The sequence below is a fragment of the Lissotriton vulgaris genome, chromosome 12 (genome assembly GCF_964263255.1).
Source record: "Lissotriton vulgaris chromosome 12, aLisVul1.2, whole genome shotgun sequence".
NCBI lineage: Eukaryota > Metazoa > Chordata > Amphibia > Caudata > Salamandridae > Lissotriton > Lissotriton vulgaris.
The window spans coordinates 754,362,550-754,385,761 of NC_141700.1; the positions used below are offsets into that span (position 1 = coordinate 754,362,550).

General features: G+C 45.5%; 1 protein-coding gene across 1 annotated transcript in view; it reads left to right on the forward strand.

Moving 5' to 3' along the window:
* Positions 1 to 23,212, forward strand: part of PLOD3 (procollagen-lysine,2-oxoglutarate 5-dioxygenase 3) — a 294,630-nt gene that overhangs the window by 98,337 nt on the left and 173,081 nt on the right. Inside the window, exons 3-5 of the mRNA XM_086946045.1 lie at positions 5,892 to 6,028; positions 17,372 to 17,535; positions 18,704 to 18,816. Coding sequence (XP_086802171.1) covers positions 5,892 to 6,028; positions 17,372 to 17,535; positions 18,704 to 18,816 — 414 coding nt within the window. The remainder of the gene's footprint in view (positions 1 to 5,891; positions 6,029 to 17,371; positions 17,536 to 18,703; positions 18,817 to 23,212) is intronic.

Sequence of the window (23,212 nt, forward strand, 5' to 3'; positions counted from 1 at the left end):
GATCTCCAAGGGCTTGCGTGTGAGCCTGCCCTCTGAACTGCGCCCCAGGAACATTGGACGCTACCCCCCTGAAGGAGAAGCTGCTGCTGGTGCTGCCTGTCCCTGCAGCGCTGCCCACAGAAAGTTGAGTGTGCTGTGCCCCGTCATCGCGCACTCTGAAGAGCCTGTGCACACCCCTGTCCTGCCGAGCAATGCGACTTCTGCTTGGTCGCATCACCGTTCGCAAAGTAAAAGTCAGACCCGCCTGACCCGAGCGCCTTGACTGTGCCCCTCCGAGCCGTAGCTCGCAACGCAAGAAAGGACCCGTCCCGTCCGAGCACCGCGACCCTGTGGCCCTGAGCCGTAGCTTGCAACGTAAAGACTGACTCCTGCCCAAGGTTCGCTCTCCCCGTGTGGTGTCCTGCTGAACGCGCCCCGCTGCAGTGATTGAGCTGCTGCGGCGCGTAGTGCAGTTGGTGGCCGTCCTGTACTTGGGATCGCACCGCACCCTGCTTCACCGTCCGCCGCTTCCCCCTTCAGGATCAGAGCGGACTCTGCAATCTAAAGCCTGCCTCTAGAACGCATCGCTGCCCTGAGAACTGCGCGACTATCAAGCCCCCAAGCCATAGCTCGCATCGCACCAGGAAGGCACCGTGACGTAGGACGCTTGGGGCCTGCATCGTTCGCACCAAACCCTCAAGATCAACAAAGAAGGTAATGTGAACTACACACTGCGAACTGTACGCCGTGCGAGTCTCGCTACAGCCTACGACTCGCACCGCCTCTTTGTTAAACAAGCACCTGGTACGTCTGCATCGTACACCGCGGACTGCAGTGTCCCCGAGGCACGTACTACTTGGAAAACCGCTTTTTGTCAACGAGGTACGAGTCGTACAGGAGTGCTACGACTCGTACCCCTTGTGTACGCCGGCCGCGCCATACGGTCATAACGTGAGGCGCGTGGGACGTAGCTAGGCCTTGCTTGTTAAACCGAACGATTGCAAAAACAACAGTTGTTGGACAGAATGCAGAACAATGTCATACATTCACCCCAGTACAGAGATCTGGACCTAAATCCATCGGTTTTTTGCACTCCACATGACCCCAGTTCAGACATGGCCATATGCAAATCAGCCTTGACCCTGTGCCTCATGGGAACAGTCCAGCCCGAACTGCCAAGCCATGGCTTTCCTGGACCGGAATCAAGCATCCTAGGACCGGTTTCTATCAGCCGTCTTCAGCCAGGATAGCTTGACTCCAGTGGTGTGGAGAGCATGGGACTCACGTCTGAGCATACCCATCCCACTCGGGGTGACAAATGCAAAAACAACAGTTGATGGACAGAATGCAGAACAATGTCATACATTCACCCCAGTACAGAGATCTGGGCCTAAATCCATCGTTTTCTTGCACTCCACACCACCCCAGTTCAGACATGGCCATATGCAAATCAGCCTTGACCCTGTGTCTCATGGGAACAGTCCTGCCCAAACTACCAAGCCATTTCTTTCCTGGACCGGAATCAAGCATCCTAGGACCAGTTTCTGGCTATCAGCCGTCTTCAGCCAGGATAGCTTGACTCCAGTAGTGTGGAAAGCATGGGACTCACGTTAAACCGAACGAAGCGTACAGGAGCGCTACGAAGCGCACAGCCTTGATAAACATTGCAACAAAGACCTGAATATTGCCTTGAGTATTGTCCTTGGCCCCAAGTACCTCAACAACCGCATGAGCATCTTCACGCCCACCCGCCAGCTACGATCGACCAGCCACGCCCTCGCCACCGTACCACGCATCCGCAGAGCCACCGCCGGAGGAAAATCCTTCTCCTACCTGGCAGCCAAGACCTGGAACTCCCTCCCCACCCACCTTCGGCGAACCCAGGACCATCTCTCCTTCAGAAAGCAGCTCAAGACCTGGCTGTTCGAGCAGTAACCTACCCCTTCCCCCAGCGCCTTGGAACCCTCCCGGGTGAGTGGCGCGCTTTACAAATGCGGTGATTGATTGATTGATTGGAGCCGTTTTTAAAGTTATTGGAACCGTTTGAAAGCTATTGAAACCTGCAAATTAAGCCTCTTTAAACAAGAATATAAAGAACTATATTTTTACAGAAAATCAGCCTGGTGTTCATCTGTGATGTGTCAATTGGTTGCTGTGTGTACTACAAATGCTTAACCCTACATGCTCTGGAGATTAGCCTTGTCTGCTCGCGCCACGCCGCCTAGAGGGTGAGCAGGGGTTATTTCTAGGAGTAGTCCTTTGCCCTGACTAGAGGAGAGGGTCCCTGCTTGTCACAAGTGCATACCTGTGCCAACTAGAGACCCCCAATTCTAACAGTCTGTACTGCAGTGAAGCTCTGTATGAATCTGGTCGTAAGAATGCATGGATGAGGGTACAGAGGAGGTTCTTAGTAAGGGATAAATCTACTTTATCCTGAGTTTGTCCTTTAATTTGTGCTTGTTGCATTCATGGGCTGAACCCTCTATATGCTGGGCTTGTTTGGTGCGCCTTTCTCATATTTTCTTCGTGTGGATTGTTCTTTTGGCATGGTCCAGAATTAGTGCCATCTTTGGTTGGTCAGTGGATGGTGGGAAATTGGGTTTGCTGGCTAGGGGCATCTTAGGCATTGGTATGCTGGCCTGTTAACAGCATTAGTCCTAGTCTTGTGGTTGCTTGTTTAAACACCTATTTCCAAGAGGTTGCTAAAGAGCATGTGGTTAGGTGTGGCCCTATCAGATGATTTTTTTAGAGTTCTGGAGCCGTAGTCTTGTTCTTTGATCAATCTCTGCTGTTTTTTTGTCTTTGTTTTTGGGTTGATAATTTCTGCATGCATTGGTCAACCTGATGTCCCTGGTTGGCATGCTGTCTGGATCCAGTTCCTGTGAATGACCTGCCCCTTAGTTTTGTACTTGTATGTAGTATAGGCCTAATGTAGGCTTATTGAGAGACTGCTGTAGACTATGTTGCAGTAGTCCAGAGGTGCTTTAATCAGACCTCTTCTCATAGTGGACCTGGCAATTGGTGTAAAAATGCACCTTGTTGGTTTTTCCTCTTCTGACTTTGGTGATGGGTGATTCCCAGTGTTGATGGCCCTCAAAATGTTCTAGACTTGGCCTCGGTGATGCCTGCCATCAGAATTAATTTTGAAGCCATTCAGAATAGCTGCCCTCGTCCAATAGCCGTTATGTTTCAGACACCTAGTGTTTGGGTCTAGATGTCCAGCATTCATTTCACAGGTCGGGTATGATCTTGGTTTTGACCACAGGCCTCTTAAATGGAAGCTAATGCTGCTTTCTAATAAATACAGGTGGGCACAGGGACTTAAAAAATCTTGATCTTCATTAATAATCATAAACACACCATGTATTTACCCACAAAATGGATCCTCGAACACAGAAGGCAAATCTCCTCCAATTAACCACTCCCACAGTTGACCGCTAGACGCTAACCTCCTCAAAGAAGAGACAGTGTGGATTTGGTGTTGCCATCCCCTTTGCTTCATTCAGAATAGGGTTTATCTACCCTGGTGACTCTCACTGCTCTCCTTCATCCAGTGAAGCTGGCTATTATTTGGCAAAGATTGAAGTCTGCTGGGCTCTATCTGAGGGCAATCCCCATCTTGACCAGTAGGAACTACTGGTGTTGCCTTTGATTCTCTCCTCTGTGAGTCCATTGAAACAAGAGAACAAAGAGAAGATGAACTGCTGCATGAATGGCTGAAGTATTTTAATGATAAAAAGGGTTACTCTGGTTGGGTCAAGCTTTCCATTTGTGGCCCCTATGTGTGATAAATCTGGGACTTCTGGGCCAAGTAATAACAGATTATCTTGACAACGAGGAGCCCTGCATGCTTGTATTGGCTAGACATATTAACATGACCGAAACCTTTGCTATCTACATCTTTTCCTGTTGGGCAAAGGCCTGAATTCTTGGCACATCTTACTTCCATGACCTGTGGGAAGCATGAAGCCTGACCTCACTGTAAGGAAATGAACTGCCCCTGGAGGATGTGCAACGTGGCGAAGCTTGCAGTTGTTGTGCCTAGAGGACTTCTCAAGGCACTGAGGCAGCCCAAGAACCACATCATCTGTTGCAGGATATGTAGAGATGCTTCCTGCCCTGTACAGTTGTAGAGATTTACCAGTCCACACTTGACCAAGATGGCCCTAGAAAATGATTGCCTTCACACACCAGGCTTGGCGTTTGACCCACCGCCTAGAGCCACAAGATGCCTGCAGCCCACCTAGCCTGTAGGAAGCAAGACCACATAAAAGAACCACCTAGCTCATGGCTCTGTATGGTCTCTGCTTCTCCTTCTATCGTTGTGGTGACCAGTCAGCTCGCTTCTGTCGCAGAGGGCTGTGAATAGTTTGTGTCTTTACAGCAGGGTTGGAGCATTGTGCTGTTGTCTCCAGACAGACATTCTGATTCTGAAACCATTTGTAACCTGTCTCGTGACCAAATGGTCCTGCAGTTCAGTTGTTTCTACCAGTTGGTGCTCACCACTGGAGAATCTTGACTGTAACTGGTAGGTGTTGAACTATGGAACCCTAAAGATAGGTAACCCAGTAGTACTTTATTATGGTTGCTGATTTCATGCCACATCTGCCGCTCCTGCACTAACTGAAAATTAATACATACCTTAACTATGATCTAAAAAATATTTAACCTGCTTCCTGCCTGGGCTGAGGTAACGGGATGCCAGCCATTATTAACTTATACACTGACCCTCGGAAAAAAACAGTATGTTCCATTGACCACATTAAGCAAGGATCCGTACTGTTCAATTAATTGGCATTTTTGGTTCAGGAACTTATACCCTTCTTTTTCATGGTTGGAAGCTCAGAAGCTTGAATCCAGGCAATTAAACTGTCCACTGTTCCAAATACAGCCATTAAAAAAGTAGGCCATGCAAACCATAGCAATGCGCCATTGTCCAAGTAATGAGAACTTAAAAATCTATCTTCAAACATTGTAGGAAAAGATCCGACAAGTTTTGAAGTCGGACGCAAGTCCAAGGGTATAGAGATTCTAGTGTGTAGGGCATTAAGAAGTTTGGGGTCATGTCTCTACCCCAAGGTTTTCGATACCTAACATATTTTTTTAATGCTCATTTTGCGCCTCTATAAATAAAAGTCCTGTTCGTCTTTGAGGGTATAACACTGGCTGAATACTGAGATTAATGCATGGTATTTATTGTCTCATGCTGCATCCAAGTTTCTAACCCCTACTACAATTGAACGTAAGCATCGACTGCTCAACCTCACTTCCCCCAGAGTGTCGTGTTGGTGTACAACAGTAGTGCGTCCTTAGTACCGGTGATAAAAACCAGAACTCACATACTTAATACTGTCCACTGATTCACTCTGTGCTCCAAGAAAAGATTTCATATGTGCCACATCTGTACACTTGCCTGAATAATCCTACACTCTTTGTTCCACTGCCCTGTGTTTGGGAGAGATAGCCCTACATTTATAATGCATACTCTGGACCTTCAGCCTGTCCGTCCTGCCCCTACCTGCTCTGCACCAGCTCATACCAAGAGGAAGAATAGTCAATGTAAATCATGAGACACTACATATGGAATTAGATTTGGTATATAGCGCACTTACTTATAGTAATTTCAGTAATACATCTTTCCTGAACATTCATTCACTTTTGATCACCTGTTATTGCTGTTTGATTTCGTCTTTCTACAGTGAGGTGTCTTTCAATATTTGACAGTGTTTAGATCTTTTTAAATTGTAATGCTACCAGTCGAGTTTGTGTGTGCACCTATAACTGAGAAGGCAAGCACATCTCAAACCCTAGGCTTCACCTTCCTGGGCCTGGCACATTAAGGGATCCTGTTTACTTGAGTGGATCCTGTTTGTACACTTTGCTCACTTAAAGTTACATTTGTTTCCTTGTAGACTCTTGGCTTGGGAGAGGATTGGAAAGGTGGAGACGTGGCTCGCACTGTGGGAGGCGGCCAGAAGGTGCGCTGGTTGAAACAGGAGCTGAAGAAGCACGAGGACCAGGAGGATCTCCTCATACTGTTTGTGGACAGGTGAGCCGTTTCTTTTTCCCCAATACAATTACTTAATGAAACAATAACGGTTGATTGATGGGTGAGAGAAGGAAGTAAGTATTGTATTGTAATTGCTTTATATAGCGTTTACTGTCTCTGACTAGACACTAAAGTGCTTTATGGTGGGTAGCACCATATTCCGTAATCCTAACTTAGTGGTTTGCCCAGTGGTTATTAATTGTTATTGTAGATTTGTTGGTTATTGGATTAGTCCTGTGGTTTCCTGAAACTGAAGCTTTTCCACCAGTTTCTAGCGGTGGATTAATTTAATAGGAGGTAAGGCTACCTATTGGAGTAAGTTCAGGCAAGTAGAAAAAATGGGATAAGTAAATAGGGCAGAAGAGGTTAGATATTGTGAGATTGCAGACAGAGCTCACACAGTGAAGAGATTGGGATTTATGTGAGTGGAAATCTAGATAAGTGGGAAGAGGTTAGGAGTTACAGGAATGGTTACTTTATGATTTGCAAGGAGGGTTATGATTGGATTACTGAAATAAAGTAGAGACTAATGCGGCAGAGGTGATAGACTAGGATGCCCTCAGTGATTATTGCCGGCTGAAGATAGTGTACCATAAATGATTTTATTAGACAGGTCATTACTCATTCTATGCTACCTTCACATAGTCTCCAACCCCCGACTCTCCACCATCCTCACTAGGATATATCCCCATCCCAAGTATCACTCCTTGTAGGTTTCATGTCCAACGAGTAGAAAGTATAGGCACCACCAATGAGCAGACTGTGTACTTGTCTGTAGTGAGTGCATTGTAAAGGTGACTCCCAGCACGAGGACCGAATAGTTGCCTTCAGCAAGTGGAATGTATATTTGCCATCAATGAGTGGGCAATCTAGAAGTCTGCAGTGAACAGCTAATAGCGGTGCTTCTGATAGACTTCTAGCTGCAGATTCCTCACCTTTTGAGGATTCCCTAGACATCAGACTGGATCGGAAACGTTTCAGCAGCACCTCAGATTGAGTGTTACTGAAGGCAAGTAAACTGTTCTTTCCAGTAAGTGGAAGGTATAGGTGCCTTCAGCAAGTGTATAGAGCAGGTAGGTGTCTCCTAATGAATGGGTAGTATAGGTCCCTCCAAGGAACAGATCATGTAGATGCCTGGGCAGTGCCGGGAGCCCTCCGTTGCCTGGGCAGTGCCGGGAGCCCTCCGTTGCTTGGGCAGTGCCGGGAGCCCTCCAGCGCCTGGGCAGTGCCGGGAGCCCTCCGGCGCCTGGGCAGTGCCAGGAGCCCTCTGGCGCCTGGGCAGTGCCAAGAGCCCTTAAGCGCTTGGGCAGTGCTGGATTTGTCTCGAGGTAATGGAGAGGTGCTGGTAATCAGCAGAGGAGAAGGACTGTTCCCAGATTCTTGGTGTTTACAAACCTCCTTCATAGTTTTTGAGTTCATATTTAGATCCCTTCTGTTTGGGTTTGCTCCGTTCAGATTTCTTCACCGTGTTGTCCATAAGTATGGCTGAGAGTCCACTCTGACATACTAACAAGGGTTACCAGTGGTTACATGTCAACACCCAATCCAAAAAGATGTTTCTCACCATTACATGCCTTGTGTAACGGGCGAAGGTTCTCTTTAAGCAGTACAACTTCCATGTCCAATATAACCCTGCAGTAGAGTTGGCTGCTTACTGGTCCCATTTCCTTTTGTAAATGGCAGCTCTTTGGTTGTCTCAGACTTCTTGGCCAGCCAAAGGGAATGGGATAAATGCACGCTCCCTTGAATCACCAAGATTCGGCAGCACCCTCGACTGTCGACCATTAACTACTGTTATATTTCATATAGGTACCATGATATAGGCCCCGGTAACTTTGTTACCCTTCACCTATATTCTTCCCTACATAACTTTTGTCACAGTTTACAGGGACTTACCTTTTACCTAGATACAACACTGCATTCAGAACGCAGGTTTTCCCTAGTTCAAAATCTCATACATTTTCAAAATCTCATACATTATGCATGAGGATTCTTGGAAACACATCAGAACTACCATCTCCTTTAAAATATCTAGGTATAAAGTTCATGACTGATGTCATCCTTCAGCCGACACAGTAACATAGCAAGGTAGGACCCCTGGGGATACCTATGGATATTTTTGCATCACATCTTGCTAAGATAGAGCAGAGGAGACCGAGACTTCCCGGCTGACGCTGAGGTTCCTGCATGCAGACACTCTAGCTTACAATGGTCTAAACATCCCTTGCTGGGTTTCCAACTCAGAACCAGGACGGGGTCCCACAGTCTCTCACTTCAGGTAATGGGGTTGACTAAATCCTAGAGGGATTCTTGGCTTAAAACCTACACACATGCTAGGTACACTTCGGTACTTCGAGTTAGGGAAAGATCGTAGGAGTAAGCATCTTTTTACCATGTGTTTTATATACTCGTATGTATTCATGATTATTGTAAGATGGTAGAGCTATACCATCCATTTACTTTCTTAGTACTGCTAATAATTTATATCTTATACTGTATAACGGTTGTTGCAGCTCATCTATTCTACACCAGAATAGCAACTGTTTAATAGATGCTTATTGAAAACGCCCAGTCTGTTTATTCGTTGGATCTCTCTGAGACAGACTAAGTAAGCACGAGTGACTGAGCGAAAGGTAGTATATTGTTTCCACTGTCCTGAGGGATCATGGTTGTCATGTTCGATGGTTGCCAGGAACTATTTTCTCCTTGGTAAGAGGAGATTCTAGTGGCACTGTGAGCTAGTTGGTACAAAAGGCCAACATACCCGGTGGTGGTGTTCAGAGTCAGTCTGACACCAATCCTACAGTGTATGTTGTGTAAACGTGCAGATGCTGTATCATTTTAATAGGAGCTACACAACACTACTTTAGGTAGAACGTTTTTGGATTCCAGATAGTTTAGTGTTTTTTGTGACGAGAAAGTCAGCAGTTGGTGCTTTAGCCCACAGGGATGACAAGCCTTGCACACAGAGCCATTGGAAAAGAGGGGCATACATTTCATAGCAAGGCTACTTTATTGTATAATTTTTATCTAACACTTGTGTGTTATTGTCTGGAGATTTAAAGGGCTCTTTAAACACTCTAGTGAAAGACCCTCTGAGATAAACATTCACTGGAGTTGGATTGAGAGCATAGTCTTAGGATAATCTTAACGAGAGATCGTTGTGGGTTGCTGTTTTTTTTATTTGCTTGTAAAAAAGAAGACATTTTTGTGTGAACATAGCACTTTCCTCTGAAACACAAAAACGCGATGAGGGGAATGCTTAAATTAATCTAAGCCACTATTGTCACTCTGGGCTGCACTCCGGTCCCGCAGTGTTTTCCTCACTCTGCAACGTTAAACAAGGTACCAAGCATATGGATATCAATCTATTTCAGTCACAACTGATAACCTTCATGCACTCTGCACAAGAACCAGAGCAACTCTACATATGTCAGCCTTGGTGGGCCTCTGTGAGGTGCAGCTTGAGTCCATGGTTGCAGCAGGTTGCTAAGGGGCCTATATCTGAGCATACCCGTTGCACTGAAAACCCCTAAAGAGGTTAGACAGAATAGTTGAATTACTCTCAGCCACTGGTAATTACTCCGAGCTACATTCTATTCAACCCTTTTATCACTCATTGTGGCACTTCAGCCAAACACCTATGCAAATCAGTCCCAGCTGTATCTAAGTTTCTAAACCTTGCCGGCTCATAGACCAAGGGTTTTATCCTTGTTATTGCTACCTCAGCAAAGTCCAGTCTCCAAAGAGAGTAATGAGGTGATCCAGATGAAGTATTATAGTATCGTGGTCCTGGGACATCAGTGGTAAATGACTGTACCCACACAAGATACTACCCACTATCTCCTGATAACTTGAGAATCCCAAGTGGAAACCTGGCATCTCCTAGTTGTCCATAGGTTTGAGATGGACATGAACGAAATATGCATAGATACCTGGAGTAATGAGAAAGTGTCCTGAAAATGACCCCAGGGGGTAGATAGTTGAATGAATACCTCAGGCCTGTAGAGTGCAGCATCTTTTAGTTTTCAGAACACACACATTCGTCTTATGGTGATTAACAGCAAGATAAAAAAAATAGAGTATTGTGTATTAATCAGTCTTTAGAAGAAAAGCATGTATTGGCAAAGATAGGAGTTCTAACTTTAGCTACCTTCAATTAAAAACATATATTTTTGTTTTTTTTGTTTGCAAACAGATACAGCATGCAAAAAAAGAGTTGCCCAGCGACCCTTTCACTTAAGTGCACTCATACAGACAGTTGCACATTTGTAATAAGGCAGATTGCTTCTGGTCAGGATTCAAGATAAGCAATGGATGTAGTGACCTGCTGCCCCATGCTATGTGTTGTGGTGGGTGGAAGCGAAATGTGAATGGCCCTTGAACAGACCAGTGAATGTAAGCTCCTGCAATGTATATAAATAATGTTATTAGGCTTTGTTTTTAAAACATGAGGTAATGCGACTACCATTGTCTCTTGACCAGAGCTAAACATGAAGATGTGGTTTCTTGTGTGTGAGTATCCTATTCAGGAATGTCCAGCCTTTACTTCTCCATCTGCAATCTGTTGTCTCACGTGACGAGCATTCATTGAGGCCAAGAGGTCCACCATTCTGGTCTTAAAACCAGTTGTGGTGGCTGTCTTTAACACACTTTTAGGCTCACTCTTTGCCGTGTACTATGGCCAGTTTAGGGCTTGTTAAATGCCAGTTTTTCTTGCAGGGGATTTCCATGTATAGTCATATGCACTTGAATAGTCCCGCCCATGTGCCGGGACCCCGGAGCACTTCTTTAGATAGATCTTTTTAAGTGGATATTTATCACCTTTCTTCAGGAAGGCCTCTAAAGACATTTAAGAGATAGAAAAGATAATAATGCAGCCTAACTAAATAGTCTACAAAGGCCACAACTTCATAATGAAGTGAAAAAGAGGCCATAATACAATGTTTTGTGTAATTTTAAATGGTGTTTAACACCCAGAAAAACATCACTTTACAAAACTTCTTTTTTCATAATAGAGATGAAAGGGTGAGACAGAGTAGTCCCCATGGACTGCCATTATATGTCTTACACTAGACGCTGTGCCTTTACGAAAACTCAGAGACCACCAGTATCCCATGATGCACAGTCAGTGGCAGTTACTTCAGTTCTTTTTTCTGGATCCTTCTAACAGGACCCTGGAGCATGGAGCTCAACCAAATTTGTATTGTTTCATCAAAAATCTTTCCAGAACTTTAACTCTGAGTGTTTCACTTGACGTCTTTGGTACTTCTCTATCTTTTCTTGTCTTTTTCTGACAGAAATCACCACAGTTTATTTAAAAAATGGCATCTCTTTTTGATAAGTGTCCAGACTGTGAAAGGAAGGAGGCCAAATCTGATCCTCATAGAGAATGTATTATTTGTCTGCCTGCCACTCACGTTCCTGGCTCCTGTTCCATCTGCAAAACCTTTTCCAAGCATACTCTGCATGACAGGGAGAGGATTCGCCTTCAGTGTGCAGACGAACGAAAAAAACAGCAGTTCCAGTCATCAGGTGGGGCTTCAGGGTGTGCAGAGGATCAGTCCTCTACCAGTCCTCTTCAGCCTCTGGGGGGCTCCCCAGTGGAAGACAGACTGAAAAACTGCATAGTTCCCGGTCGTCGTTGAAGACCACGACGTCGAGAGGCGCAGCGGTGACGTGTTCGCCTTCAACTCAGGACTCTGGGTCGAAATAACATTGAAATGCAACATTGAGGAGAAGGTCGATGACGGTGGCTGCTCCATCGGTGTGAACATGTTCGACGTCAGGAATCCCACCGCAGACGGTCACAACATCGCCATCGAGAACGTTGAGTCATTCGACGTCTACCCATCACCGTCGATCTACGTCGACACACCATCATCGATCGACGTTGAAACATCATCATCGTCTGTCGGCGTTGAGACATCATCGTCGATCGATTTTGACACATCACCATCGGTCGAAGTCTCCATGTCGCAGTCGATAGACATTGAGAAGACGTCGTTGTTAGACATTGAGAAAAACCCATCGATCACAGACTCGATCCTCTTCAAAGAGTCTACAGTTGACATCAGGAGGGAGTTCTCTTTCAAGACAACGTCGATGATCACTGGCAACTAGCAGATTGACGTTGAGGGGGAAAGATAGTTTTCTGGTGCATTCGGGAACTCCCCAGAAGGCTAGAAAAAGAATGAGAGTAATCTACACATCAGATTCTGAGTATTGTCTGACTTACTCTCTGTCTAGGACAGTATCATCTGCTCTCTCTCTTCCTCATCGTCCAGATGATCTGCCTCCTCCTCCTCTGCCTCCGTCTGCACCTCCACCACCGCCTCCTCCTCCTCCACCTTCTACTCCACCAAGAAGTCCAAGATCCAGGTCTCATACGAGGGCTCATTCTTATTGACATAGACACTCCTCTACTCATTCTGACCACCGACATCACGGTGGAAGATCCCGGTCTAGACTCACCAGGGATACTTCTTCAACAGGTACAGGAAGATACTCGCCTACTTTATCCGACTCCCCTTGTCAAAGGATTTCTCCAATTGATGGTATCGCTACGTTTAGTCTTAGTTCGAGGGGCTTCAAAGTTGAACATTCCTATGTCTGTTCCTGCTCCATCGACTTCAATCTTATTTGAGACTTTACAGCAAAGACCAGCATCTTGTCCTTTGCTCCCTTTGGTACCAGGCCTCTTGGAAATGGCGATGGAACTTTTCCTTACACCATCTTCTATTAAGCCAGCCCCATCCAGGCTGCAAAAGAAGTATCGTCCTCCAGAATAGGACCCCACTTTCCTAAGGGTGGACCCGCCTCCAGACTCAGTCATTGTGGTGGCTGCTAAGAAACAACATACCACAGCTCCAATGTTTACAGTTCCGCCTGATAAAGAGTCGTAAAATAGACTCAGTGGGAAGAAAAGTGTGCAACACAGCAGCAACCTCCATGAAAGCAGCTAGTGCAACAGCACTTTTGGGTAGAAATGACCGAGCACTATGGGAGTTGCTCCAACAATTTGCTGAGCATCTACCTAGAGTTAAGAGGGCAGATTTTAATGAAATATTAACGGAAGGACTTATGGTCTCTAACCAGGTCATTAGCGCTGCTGCAGACACATCACTTCTAGCGGCGCATGGATATTGTCATGGAGTGGGACTCAGGCGGCATTCATGGCTTTGCTTGAATTCATTAAAGCCTGAAGCGCAGCAGCGTATTCAAAATCTTCCTTTCTCCGGCACTACACTCTTCGGTTCTCATGCAGATGAGGAGATGGCACGCATTAAAGCAGAAATGGATACATTGGAAGCGGTGGGACTCGAGAGACCCAAAGAATAGCGAAGATCCTTTCGTCCATTTTCAAGACAATATACAATACAGATTCAAACCCCTCGATGGTCTCAGGGCGTCAGTCTGGTACACAGCAATCGTACCAACAATCCTACCAACCATATCAAAAAAGGCAAACTAGAAGAAGGTCAGGACAGCAAACTTCACAAGGAGGCAAGTTGCCTACTGGATTCATCTGCCCTCCACCATCAGTGCCTCCAAAGCAATCAAGATTCCACCTATCTCAATTAAAAACGGAAGTGAGCATTCTCTTACAAAAACAGGCAGTAGAACCTGCTCCATCGCTGCAATGAGGCAAAGGGCTGTATTCAAGATTCTTTCTCGTCAAAAAGAAAGACAAGAACGAGTTCAGACCCATTCTTGATCGAAGGGAGGCAAACAAATGGATTCAGAAGGAAAGATTCTGTATGTGAGCACTACACCTGATCTATCCTCCACTACAACAGGAGGATTTTTTACGTGCAGTAGACCTGCAGGACGCATGCTTCCACATTCCCAACACAAAGAAACATCGCAAGTTCTTGAGATTTACAGTGGGAAGCGACCACTACTAATACTGTGGGCTTTCTGTTCAGCCTAAAATCAGCACCTAGGACCTTCTCCAAGTGCATGGGGATGGTAGCTGCACACTTGAGAAAACATAAAGTGTTCGTCTACCGCTATCTAGACAATTGGCTGATCAAGGCTTTCACGTGTCAGGAGGCTCAAACATTTCAACTGGACCTCCGACCTTCTCAGTCATTTGGGACTTCACGTGAATCAAATGAAGTCTACCTCGACTCCTGTACAGTGCCTACAAAATCTGGGAGCATCCATCAATACCCGCACAGCAAACGTGTATCCTTCGGAGGAGAGACGCTCATCAATCCTTCAGAAGACTAAGGCTCTCATGTCAGTGTCGCACCCGACTGTGAGGAAGGTCTCTCTACTGAGCTCCATGGCGTCCTGCATATTTCTCACGCCGAATGCACGTCTCCACATGAAACCACTGCAGGAATGTCTGGAGGACCAGCGAGCAGGGATTTGGGGGGACCGGATTCAACTGTCACAACATGCCCTCCGGGGGACTCCCTTTCACAAGGACATACCGACTCAAACTTTAGTCACGGATGCCTCTCTTCTGGGATGGGGAGCCCATACAAATCACCTTCAGATTCAAGGAAGATGGTCACACAAGGAATCCACTTACCACATCAATCTGCTAGAGCTGAGAGCAGTTCACTTGGCCCTGAAAGCTTTTCAACTATCATTCCAGGTCAACTCCCTGCTTGTACAGACTGACAATACTACAATAATGTTCCACCTCAACAAGCAGAGAGGCTTGAGATCCAGACCATTGCCTCAGAAAGCAGAGAGAATATGGAAGTGGCTTCTTGCCAGAAATCTGACCATAACGGCAACCCATCTCCCAATTGTTCAAAATGGTCAGGCTGACTCACAAAAGACACACAATTGATGGACGGAATGCAGAACAAATCAAAACATTCACCCCCAGTCAAGAGATCTGGGTTAAATTCATCATTCTTTTGCTCACCATGCCACCCCAGTTTAGACCTGGCCATATGCAAATCAGTCTTGACCCTGTGCCTCATGGGAACAGTCCAGCCCGAACTGCCAAGCCAGGTCCTCCCTGGACCGGAAAAAAGCATCCTAGTACCGGTTTCGGGGTTTCACCCCTCTTCAGCCAGGATAGCTTGATTCCAGTGGCACAGTGAGCCCAGGATTGACTTCTGGGCATACCTGGCGCACTTAGGGCGAGAAAGCAAAAGACACAGAATTGATGGACGGAATGCAGAACAAATCAAAACATTTACCCCCAGTCAAGAGATCTGGGTTAAATCCATCATTCTTTTGCTCATCGTTCCACCCCAGTTTTACACCTGGCCATATGCAAATCAGTCTTGACCCTGTGCCTCATGGGAACAGTCTTGCCCGAACTGCCAAGCCAGATCCTTCCTGGACCTTCCTGGACCGGAAATAAGCATCCTAGGACCGGTTTCGGGGTTTCACCCCTCTTCAGCCACTAAGAAGACTTCTGCAGGAAAATGACGAGTGGGTCCTAAATAACGACGTGGTACGAGACTTATTCGAAAACTGGGGTACTTCGGAGGTCGATTTATTCTCCACTGCAGAAAACAGAAAATGCCAAAACATCGCCTCTAGGTTCTACCACCCGGGAACCCTGGGGAATGCTCTATGGATCAACTGGTCAGGCAAATGTCTCGACTCCTTTCCTCCGATTCCCCTGATCCTGACAGTTCTTATCAAGCTCTCTCAATCACGGGCCAAGATGATTCTCATAGCCCCGGAATGGCTACGTCAGTGGTGGTTCACAGACTTCCTTCAACGGTCCATCTGTCCTCATCTCAGAATACCATGCAAAACACACCTGCTAACGAAATTCGGAGGTCAGATGGTACACCCCAACCTCGCCTCCTTGAATTTGGCAGCATGGCTCCTGACCTAGTGCAGTATGGACACTTGAACTTACCTCAAAGCTACATGGACATTCTTAAGGAAGCTAAGCGGACATCCACATGCTCTGCTTATGCTCACAAATGGAAGAGATTCTGTATCTGGTGCTCATTGAGGAATAAAGATCCTACCTCTTACTAGGAAGATGTCATACTTGCATACTTGCTCCACCTAGCACAATCTGGCCTCCAATTGTCTTCCATTAAGGTTCACTTGGCAGCCTTTACTGCTTACAGGAAATGCCCTTCACAAACTTCCTTTTTCAGAATTCCTGTTATTAAAGATTTCTTGGAAGGTTTGAAAAAAGTTTTTCCTCCCATTGGAAGTCCTTCTCCTCCTTGGGAGCTTAATGTGGCGCTTTCTCGTTTAATGCAAGAGCCCTTTGAACCTATTCATAAGGCAACTCTTCACCACCTGTCCTGGAAGACAGCTTTCCTTGTGGCTATCACCTCCACCCGCAGAGTTAGTGAACTTCAGGCACTTTGCTGTCAAGAACCGTATACAGTCTTTCATACACCTAGAGTAGTTATTAGCACTCATCCGAAATTCCTTCCTCAGGTAATTTAGGATTTTCACGTACACCAAATTACTTTACCTACTTTCTTCCAGCATCCATCTTCTCCGGCGGAGAGATCGCTACATTCCCTGGATGTAAGAAGGGTTTTGAAATTTTATCTGGACAAAATAAGGAGATTGAATCAGTTATTTGTAAACTATGGTTCTCTCTGTACAGGGCTAGCCACTTCTAAACAATCTATCTTCAGGTGGATTATTTCGTATATTTTACTCTGTTATCAGAAAGCTAACAAACCCCTTTTTAGTAAGCCTAGGGCTCATTCTACCAGAGGTAAGGCAGCTACTGCAGCTTTGCTTTGTAATGTACCCATTTCGGAGATTTTTAAGGAGGCTACTTGGAAGTCGGTCCACACATTCACAATACATTACTGCCTAGATTCTGATGCCAAGGCAGATGCTCAAGTAGGACAGGCTTTCCTTAGAAATCGCTTTGCTTAAAACTACAGTGTAAATCTCTGACTCTTCCACCGCATCTACTTGTAGGGATGGGCTTGCTAGTCTTTGCAAGTGCTTATGACTATGCATTTAAATCCTCACATAAAGTCAACTGGTCCACTTCTAATATTGTTTTACTGAAGGACAACAACCACAACTGATGAACCTCTTAATTACAACTCCATTCTTCCACTCTCTCTTTTCTGCAGCACTCCACATCCCTTTACATACAGGCTGCCCAGGATTCAGCACACTTTTCCCACTGAACTGGTTGACAAGAGTAGCCAATCACTTTCTTTGCCAGCCCTTCCATCTTTATGCTTTTTAGTCTGAGTACGTTTTGCGTTCCTTTGCGTCGCAGAGGCCTGTATCATTGTAGTTTTTTTTACACAGTGGATCCAATGTAGTTGTGGTCAGTAACCCTATTTTGCATTTTTAATTTTTTTTTGTTTAACATATTTGTGAACATTCAATGCTATTTTGATTTCTCTTTGTTTCTTCTAGCTATGACGTCATCTTTGCGGCCAGTCCGACTGAACTGATCTGGAAATTCTTGCAGTTCAACCAAAAGGTTGTCTTTTCAGCAGAGGGTTTCTGTTGGCCGGAGTGGTCACTGGCAGAAAAATATCCCCCCGTTAACTTTGGGAAGCGCTTTCTGAACTCTGGAGGTAACTGATGCATCTGGTGTTTGGGTCTTACCTTGGTTCTTGAGCATGGTTGCATGTTTGTTGAGCCGTGTGGCAAAGATTGATTGAATGGCGATTCCTCTCCAGTACTTTTGCCTCTGGGTGTTAGAACAACCTTTTTAATGTGATAGATTATTCCACTATTACCCCCTAATTCTCTGTTTCGCTGTACTTGTGTTAAACCAAGTTATAGCCATGGAATTTGCGCCTTAATATGGAAAATGTGATTAAACAAAGGGGTTGACAAAACAATTGTACTGACAAATGAGATTATTGAAGGTGACATGGCTCTGCTCTTGGGATTTTTAAGCAAAAAAGGGCTGCTTAAAAGATTTATAGAGTGGTATGGCGAGGGGTGCACAGGAAGAGGAAAAGGAAGGCCGAATAGGATAAGCAGAAGAGAGAATAGAGGAAGGGCGGCAAAAAAGGTTAAAGGGGGTTGGTGAGAGCCGGGACCTAAAGAGTGATGGGCAAATTAGATTATTGTTCATTGCTAGAAAGGGAGTGGGATTCTGAGAAGAATGAGGATGCGATTAGGAGAATGCACATAGAGTAGGAGAAAAACTGAGGGATCGAAGGGGAGAAGGGAGGAATAGAAAAGTTAGGGAAACACCAAGAGAGAATGGTGATGGCAAAGTCAGAGTGAAAGAGGAAAAAAACAGGACACTTTCAGTTCTGAGACTTGCCCATTATCAAGTAGACCTCAGTAGAGGATATCTTGTAAATAGACTGTCACTTTATTAGAGGGTCCAGAACAATAAAAGTGGGGGTAATTGCCCTGCCTACCCACCCCCACATGATTCTTGTTCTCTCTCTTCCGTACTTGTTGGTGGAATCCTAGAAGTGGAGTTAAGCTGTAGCCCACTCATGCCTCAGCGGTCATTTAGTGAGGAAGCGGTTGGAGTAAGATTATCATTTAAATCAATTCCCAATACTGAAGGGTGGGGGCATGTTATGGGTTTGTAAGTTATCCACATGGATGCAAAGAAGGCTCCTAAGAATGCCAACTATGTGTATGTGCTTGAGCTCCAGAAAAGGAGCTTGCACACTCGCCTTACCTGATCACTAGACGGATGAGTTGATCATTGTGAGCATTGATTTGTGCCTCTTATCTTTAAAACCCTATTGTTTTCACTTTACTTGGTCCTAGGGTTTATTGGTTATGCTCCCTACATCCACAACATTGTTCAGCAGTGGAAGTATAAGGATGATGATGATGACCAGCTCTTCTATACCAAAGTCTACCTTGATCCCGTCCTACGGGTGAGTAACAGAACTCTTTGCTTGTTTCTTGGAGCACATAGTGTTACTGCATATAGTCCTCTTTTGTTCCTTTTATTCTTCATTGTACTACAGGTTCCAGTTGTGAAATTCCTGACTCATTTTGAATTACAGCCATGAAAGCACTTTAGTCCTGGCACCAAAGTCTCCCCTTCAGTTAGTCTGAATATAATGTGTTTGTAATTTGCTTTTCATCAATTCTCTGTGCAATCAGATAGCCCTATTTTAACCCATGCTTATTTGTAACTCATCTTTGGTTGGGTTTCTGCATCTTGAAATTGCAGATTTTTGTGATTTTTTATTTGTTTTTTACACCCTGCACATTTTGATTCTAAAATGTAAATGTACACATTTCTGTAGAATACATTTCCCTGCACATTTCTCACCTTAAGAATACTGGAGTCTAGATGCCATTCCCCAACACCTGACTCCTCATCAGAGAAGATCCCAATGCTGAAAAAGATAAGACTGCAGTTTCGGTGCTATCAATCAATGTAGCGCAGGTTGAGGCCTTCTTGCTGGCAATGTTGTCTGTGTTCAGGGCGACTCCGGTACCTTCTCAGCCTCATCCAAAGGTGAGTACAATCCTGTGGGCTTGGTGACTCTGATCCAGATACCTTCTGATGCCATACTTCTGCTGCTCTATCCCTCACACCAAAGAAGTCGAAGTCTTCAAAGGTGCCAAACTCCTTCAGCAGTGACATAGTTGCTGCTCTCGGAGCCGACCACAATGCTACCTACCAAACTAAGGGTGTTGTCCAATGACAAACTCTTGGTGGGAAACCTTCCCAGAGCTCAGAGAGTTGCCTGGATAGAGGAGTGGTTAGGGTTCAACTCTGATGTTTGCAGTGCCTGCTAAGGATTGTGCTGCAGAGAGGATGAGGAGTGTGAGACTTATAACCTCCTTCCACTCTATAACACTGATGTTGATTTGCATCTGGATTTGGAAAAGGGAGTACCCTGGATACCTCATCAGATGGGAACACCCCTTACTCCTCGGACGAGGCTTCAGAAAAAATTTCTTCTTTCGCCACTGTACAAGAAAAAGCAGCTGAAACCTTGAAATAGACTGCGAGCTCTGTGGAGGCAAAATCTAACATTTTGCTGGAGGTATTGCAACCATTCACCTCAGTAGTGGAGTCGTTGCTCCCAATTAATGAGACCCTTTTGGATCCTTTCGTCTCAGTGTGTAAAAAAACTTTTTTTTAGGTAAAGCAGTCAATAGACCTAGTCAGACACAATAGGAGAACCCTGGTTAACGGACACTTTGTCCTCGCACCCTTCATTGGAAAGCCTGGTAGTCCAAGGTTCTCCTTAAAGCTAAATCCGAATGCCTTTCCCACAGCACCTTTTCATTTGCCTTTGATGATTTTGCCCCCTGCACAGTGAACGACCCTGGCCTCTGGGCCAATATTTCCAAACCCATTGGAAATTGTCAAATCCCACATTGATTTGCCTACTATCCATGAAGAAACCCAATTACCTATTTTGTTAACAACAGTTTGGATGCTTCCTAACAGATCTTGAAGTGTCAGCTGGACGCTACACAATGCACACAATGTTTCTTAATCCGTGGCTATGTCCCTCTGTTGCACCGTCACACTTGGATGCATTGCACTTGCTTCTCAAGAGGTATAGAGACCACTCTCATGGATATGCCCCTCGATGGCAAGGGCTAATTTGAGTGAAAGTGGTCTTTTCCTCTGAACACTTTAAGAACAGTAGAGCTATGGCTCTCGCGGTGCCTGGCCTCCCGTTGAGGCAGTTCAGCCAACAGTATGGAATATTTTGCAGCTAGTCCAGGGCAGTTCAGTCCTCGCAGAGACAACTTTCTAAGCCAATCCAGGGACGCTGATTCTCCTCCAGTTTAGAAAGAAAACTGACAACACACCTTTTTAAGGAGCATTACCCAGACGAGAAAGCCTACTCATGACCTTCTCCCAAAGATGGTATCTTCCTGGGCATCATGCACCCTGTTCAACGCTCTTGCGATTAGTTTACTCTCCACAAGTGTCAACACATACATACACACCTTCAGTGCAAGATGCCTCTCCTTCACAACTTGGGCTTGAAATCAATGCTCAAAATTCTTCCCTCACTCTAATGCAGAGGTTTACCCTCGTAGTATCAGTGCTGAACGTGACCTGCATAAAGTCATTTCCTCCTTCCCATTGGATCGTGAATATTCAGGAGATGATACTGAGATTTTCGAGTTGGACACAGCTCCAGCTTCTGCATCTCTTATGACTGCTTGGTCCCATGACCTAATGTATCCTGTTATTACCAAATGCTAAATGGCTGATGAGGGCCCTCCAGGGACTACATCAAAGGAGCCTCTTGACTCAGGTCCAGATTTTCTGAGTGCATCCAGATATACACTGGGGGATGTAACTCTACACACTTCTGGTGCACTGCACCTTCAGCCTTCTGCAAGCACCGGTTAGTGTGGTCTGAGTGTATCCTTGCTGGACTGCCTATCTAATTGACATGGTGGCATGAGACCTTTAGTCTGCATCAGAGCATCACCTGCACATGAATGTGCTGAAGCTGCGGGTGTGCTTCATTGCCATGAAGAAGATTCTCCCTCCGATTCTGAAGGATACCACCATGGCCGTCAAACAGACAAGCTGGTGCAGAGTGATGAAGCCTGTATTGTGAGGCAATTCAGCTAAGGTAGGAGATGCAGCAAATTGGACATTTTCCGGGAGTGGCTTATCTCGCCAGTTCACACGATGGGAGAATAGATACTCTTTCACCTCTTGTTGGAGGGCCACGAGTGGTAACTACATCCAAAAATGACAGACGTGATCTTCTCCAGATTGGGCTGTCCATATGTGGCTCTCTTCACCACTCTCGGACCAGGAAGTGTTCTCAGGTTTGTGTCATACACTTCCTTCTGAATGGTTCCTTGGGGTGTACCTTCAGCTGGTCTCAGGGCGTGCTGGACCCGTTTTCACTGATTTTGCTTCTATACAAAGTATATGGAAGGTGTGCGAAGATTGGACAAGGAGGATCTGATACGCCGATCTGTTGGCCCACCTAAAGTCCTGTTTTCTTCCTGGTGAGGCTGCAGGTGTTATGTTGACATCCAGGAAATCAGCTACTAAGTTCATTCATATAGGTTGCTGGCATACATTTTCTCATCAGTCAGGAGCCCTGAATCCTTTACATTCCTGCCTTTCCTTGGACCTATCATTCACTCTGCTGTTGCCCTGCAGAAGCTGGCAGTAGCAACGGTTAAAGCTTATTTGGCTGTCCTGTCTGCCTTCGTGCACCTTCCCGACCATTCATTATTACTAGTAGCGCATATTCTCAAAGGCTTGTTTTACTGGTTTCCTCACACTCTATTCCTCGGTGGGATTTGAATATTATATTGTCTTCTTCATGGCACTGCTAATGCACAGTTGCCTAGTTCAATCTCTTACCCTGAAGACAGTATTATTTTTGGCAATAACACCAGTCAGGAAGGTTGGAGAAATTTGGGTCCTCTCAGCTTGTCCACCTTTCATCTTTTTCTACCCAGATAAGTCGGTCCTTCCTACTGGCCCAGCCTTCCTACTCAAGATGGATTCTGCCTTTCAGATGGGCCAATATTTTTCTCTTTCTTCATTCTTCCTTCCTGCTCATCCCACCAAAGAGAAGGAGTTTCCTACATAGTCTGGATCAGAGATGTGTGGCATCTTGTTACATTGGTCACTCTCAACAGTACTGAGTGGGTGATCAGCGTTCTGTGAACTTTGCAGGAGTTAAACAGGGCATTTCACATCCGTCATACGGTATTTCAAGAGCTTCTACCCTGGCCAAGAAAGACCCCCTTGAGTGTATTCTTGCCCACTCCACTAGTGCCATGACTTCCCAGAAGTATTCCAGCAGCTGTCATCTGCCAGCCACCCATGTGGTCATACCTCTATATTTTTGATAAACATAACTGCCTCACGGTTTAGAAACACACTCATGGATACTTTTACAACACTGTGCTGCAAGACTTTCTCAACTGCCGTCCCTCGTCCCTTCATGAGTTAGTACTATGATTAATAAGATTCCAAGATATCAAAACCTACTGCATACTGTAATTTTCACGGTGCGAAAAAGGTACCAGTAACTGATGCCAGGCATCAATACGCCGGTTGGTGTTCCGAGTACTCGAACGTCTTGTGGGGAGGGTGGCCGTGCTTAAGCACTATTCCTAGGAACAGCTTTCTGGACCAGTCTGCCAGGGCTATTCTTAAGGTGAGGAATCTTCAGGGATATTATGTAGCCACCAGAACATTTTCTATAGGAGACAGACTTACTTATACCTGCCCCCTATCGTAATCCATGCTCTAAGATTAACTAAGCCGTCAGCTAAAGTAATCATGGGGCTGATGGGGGTCTTTGG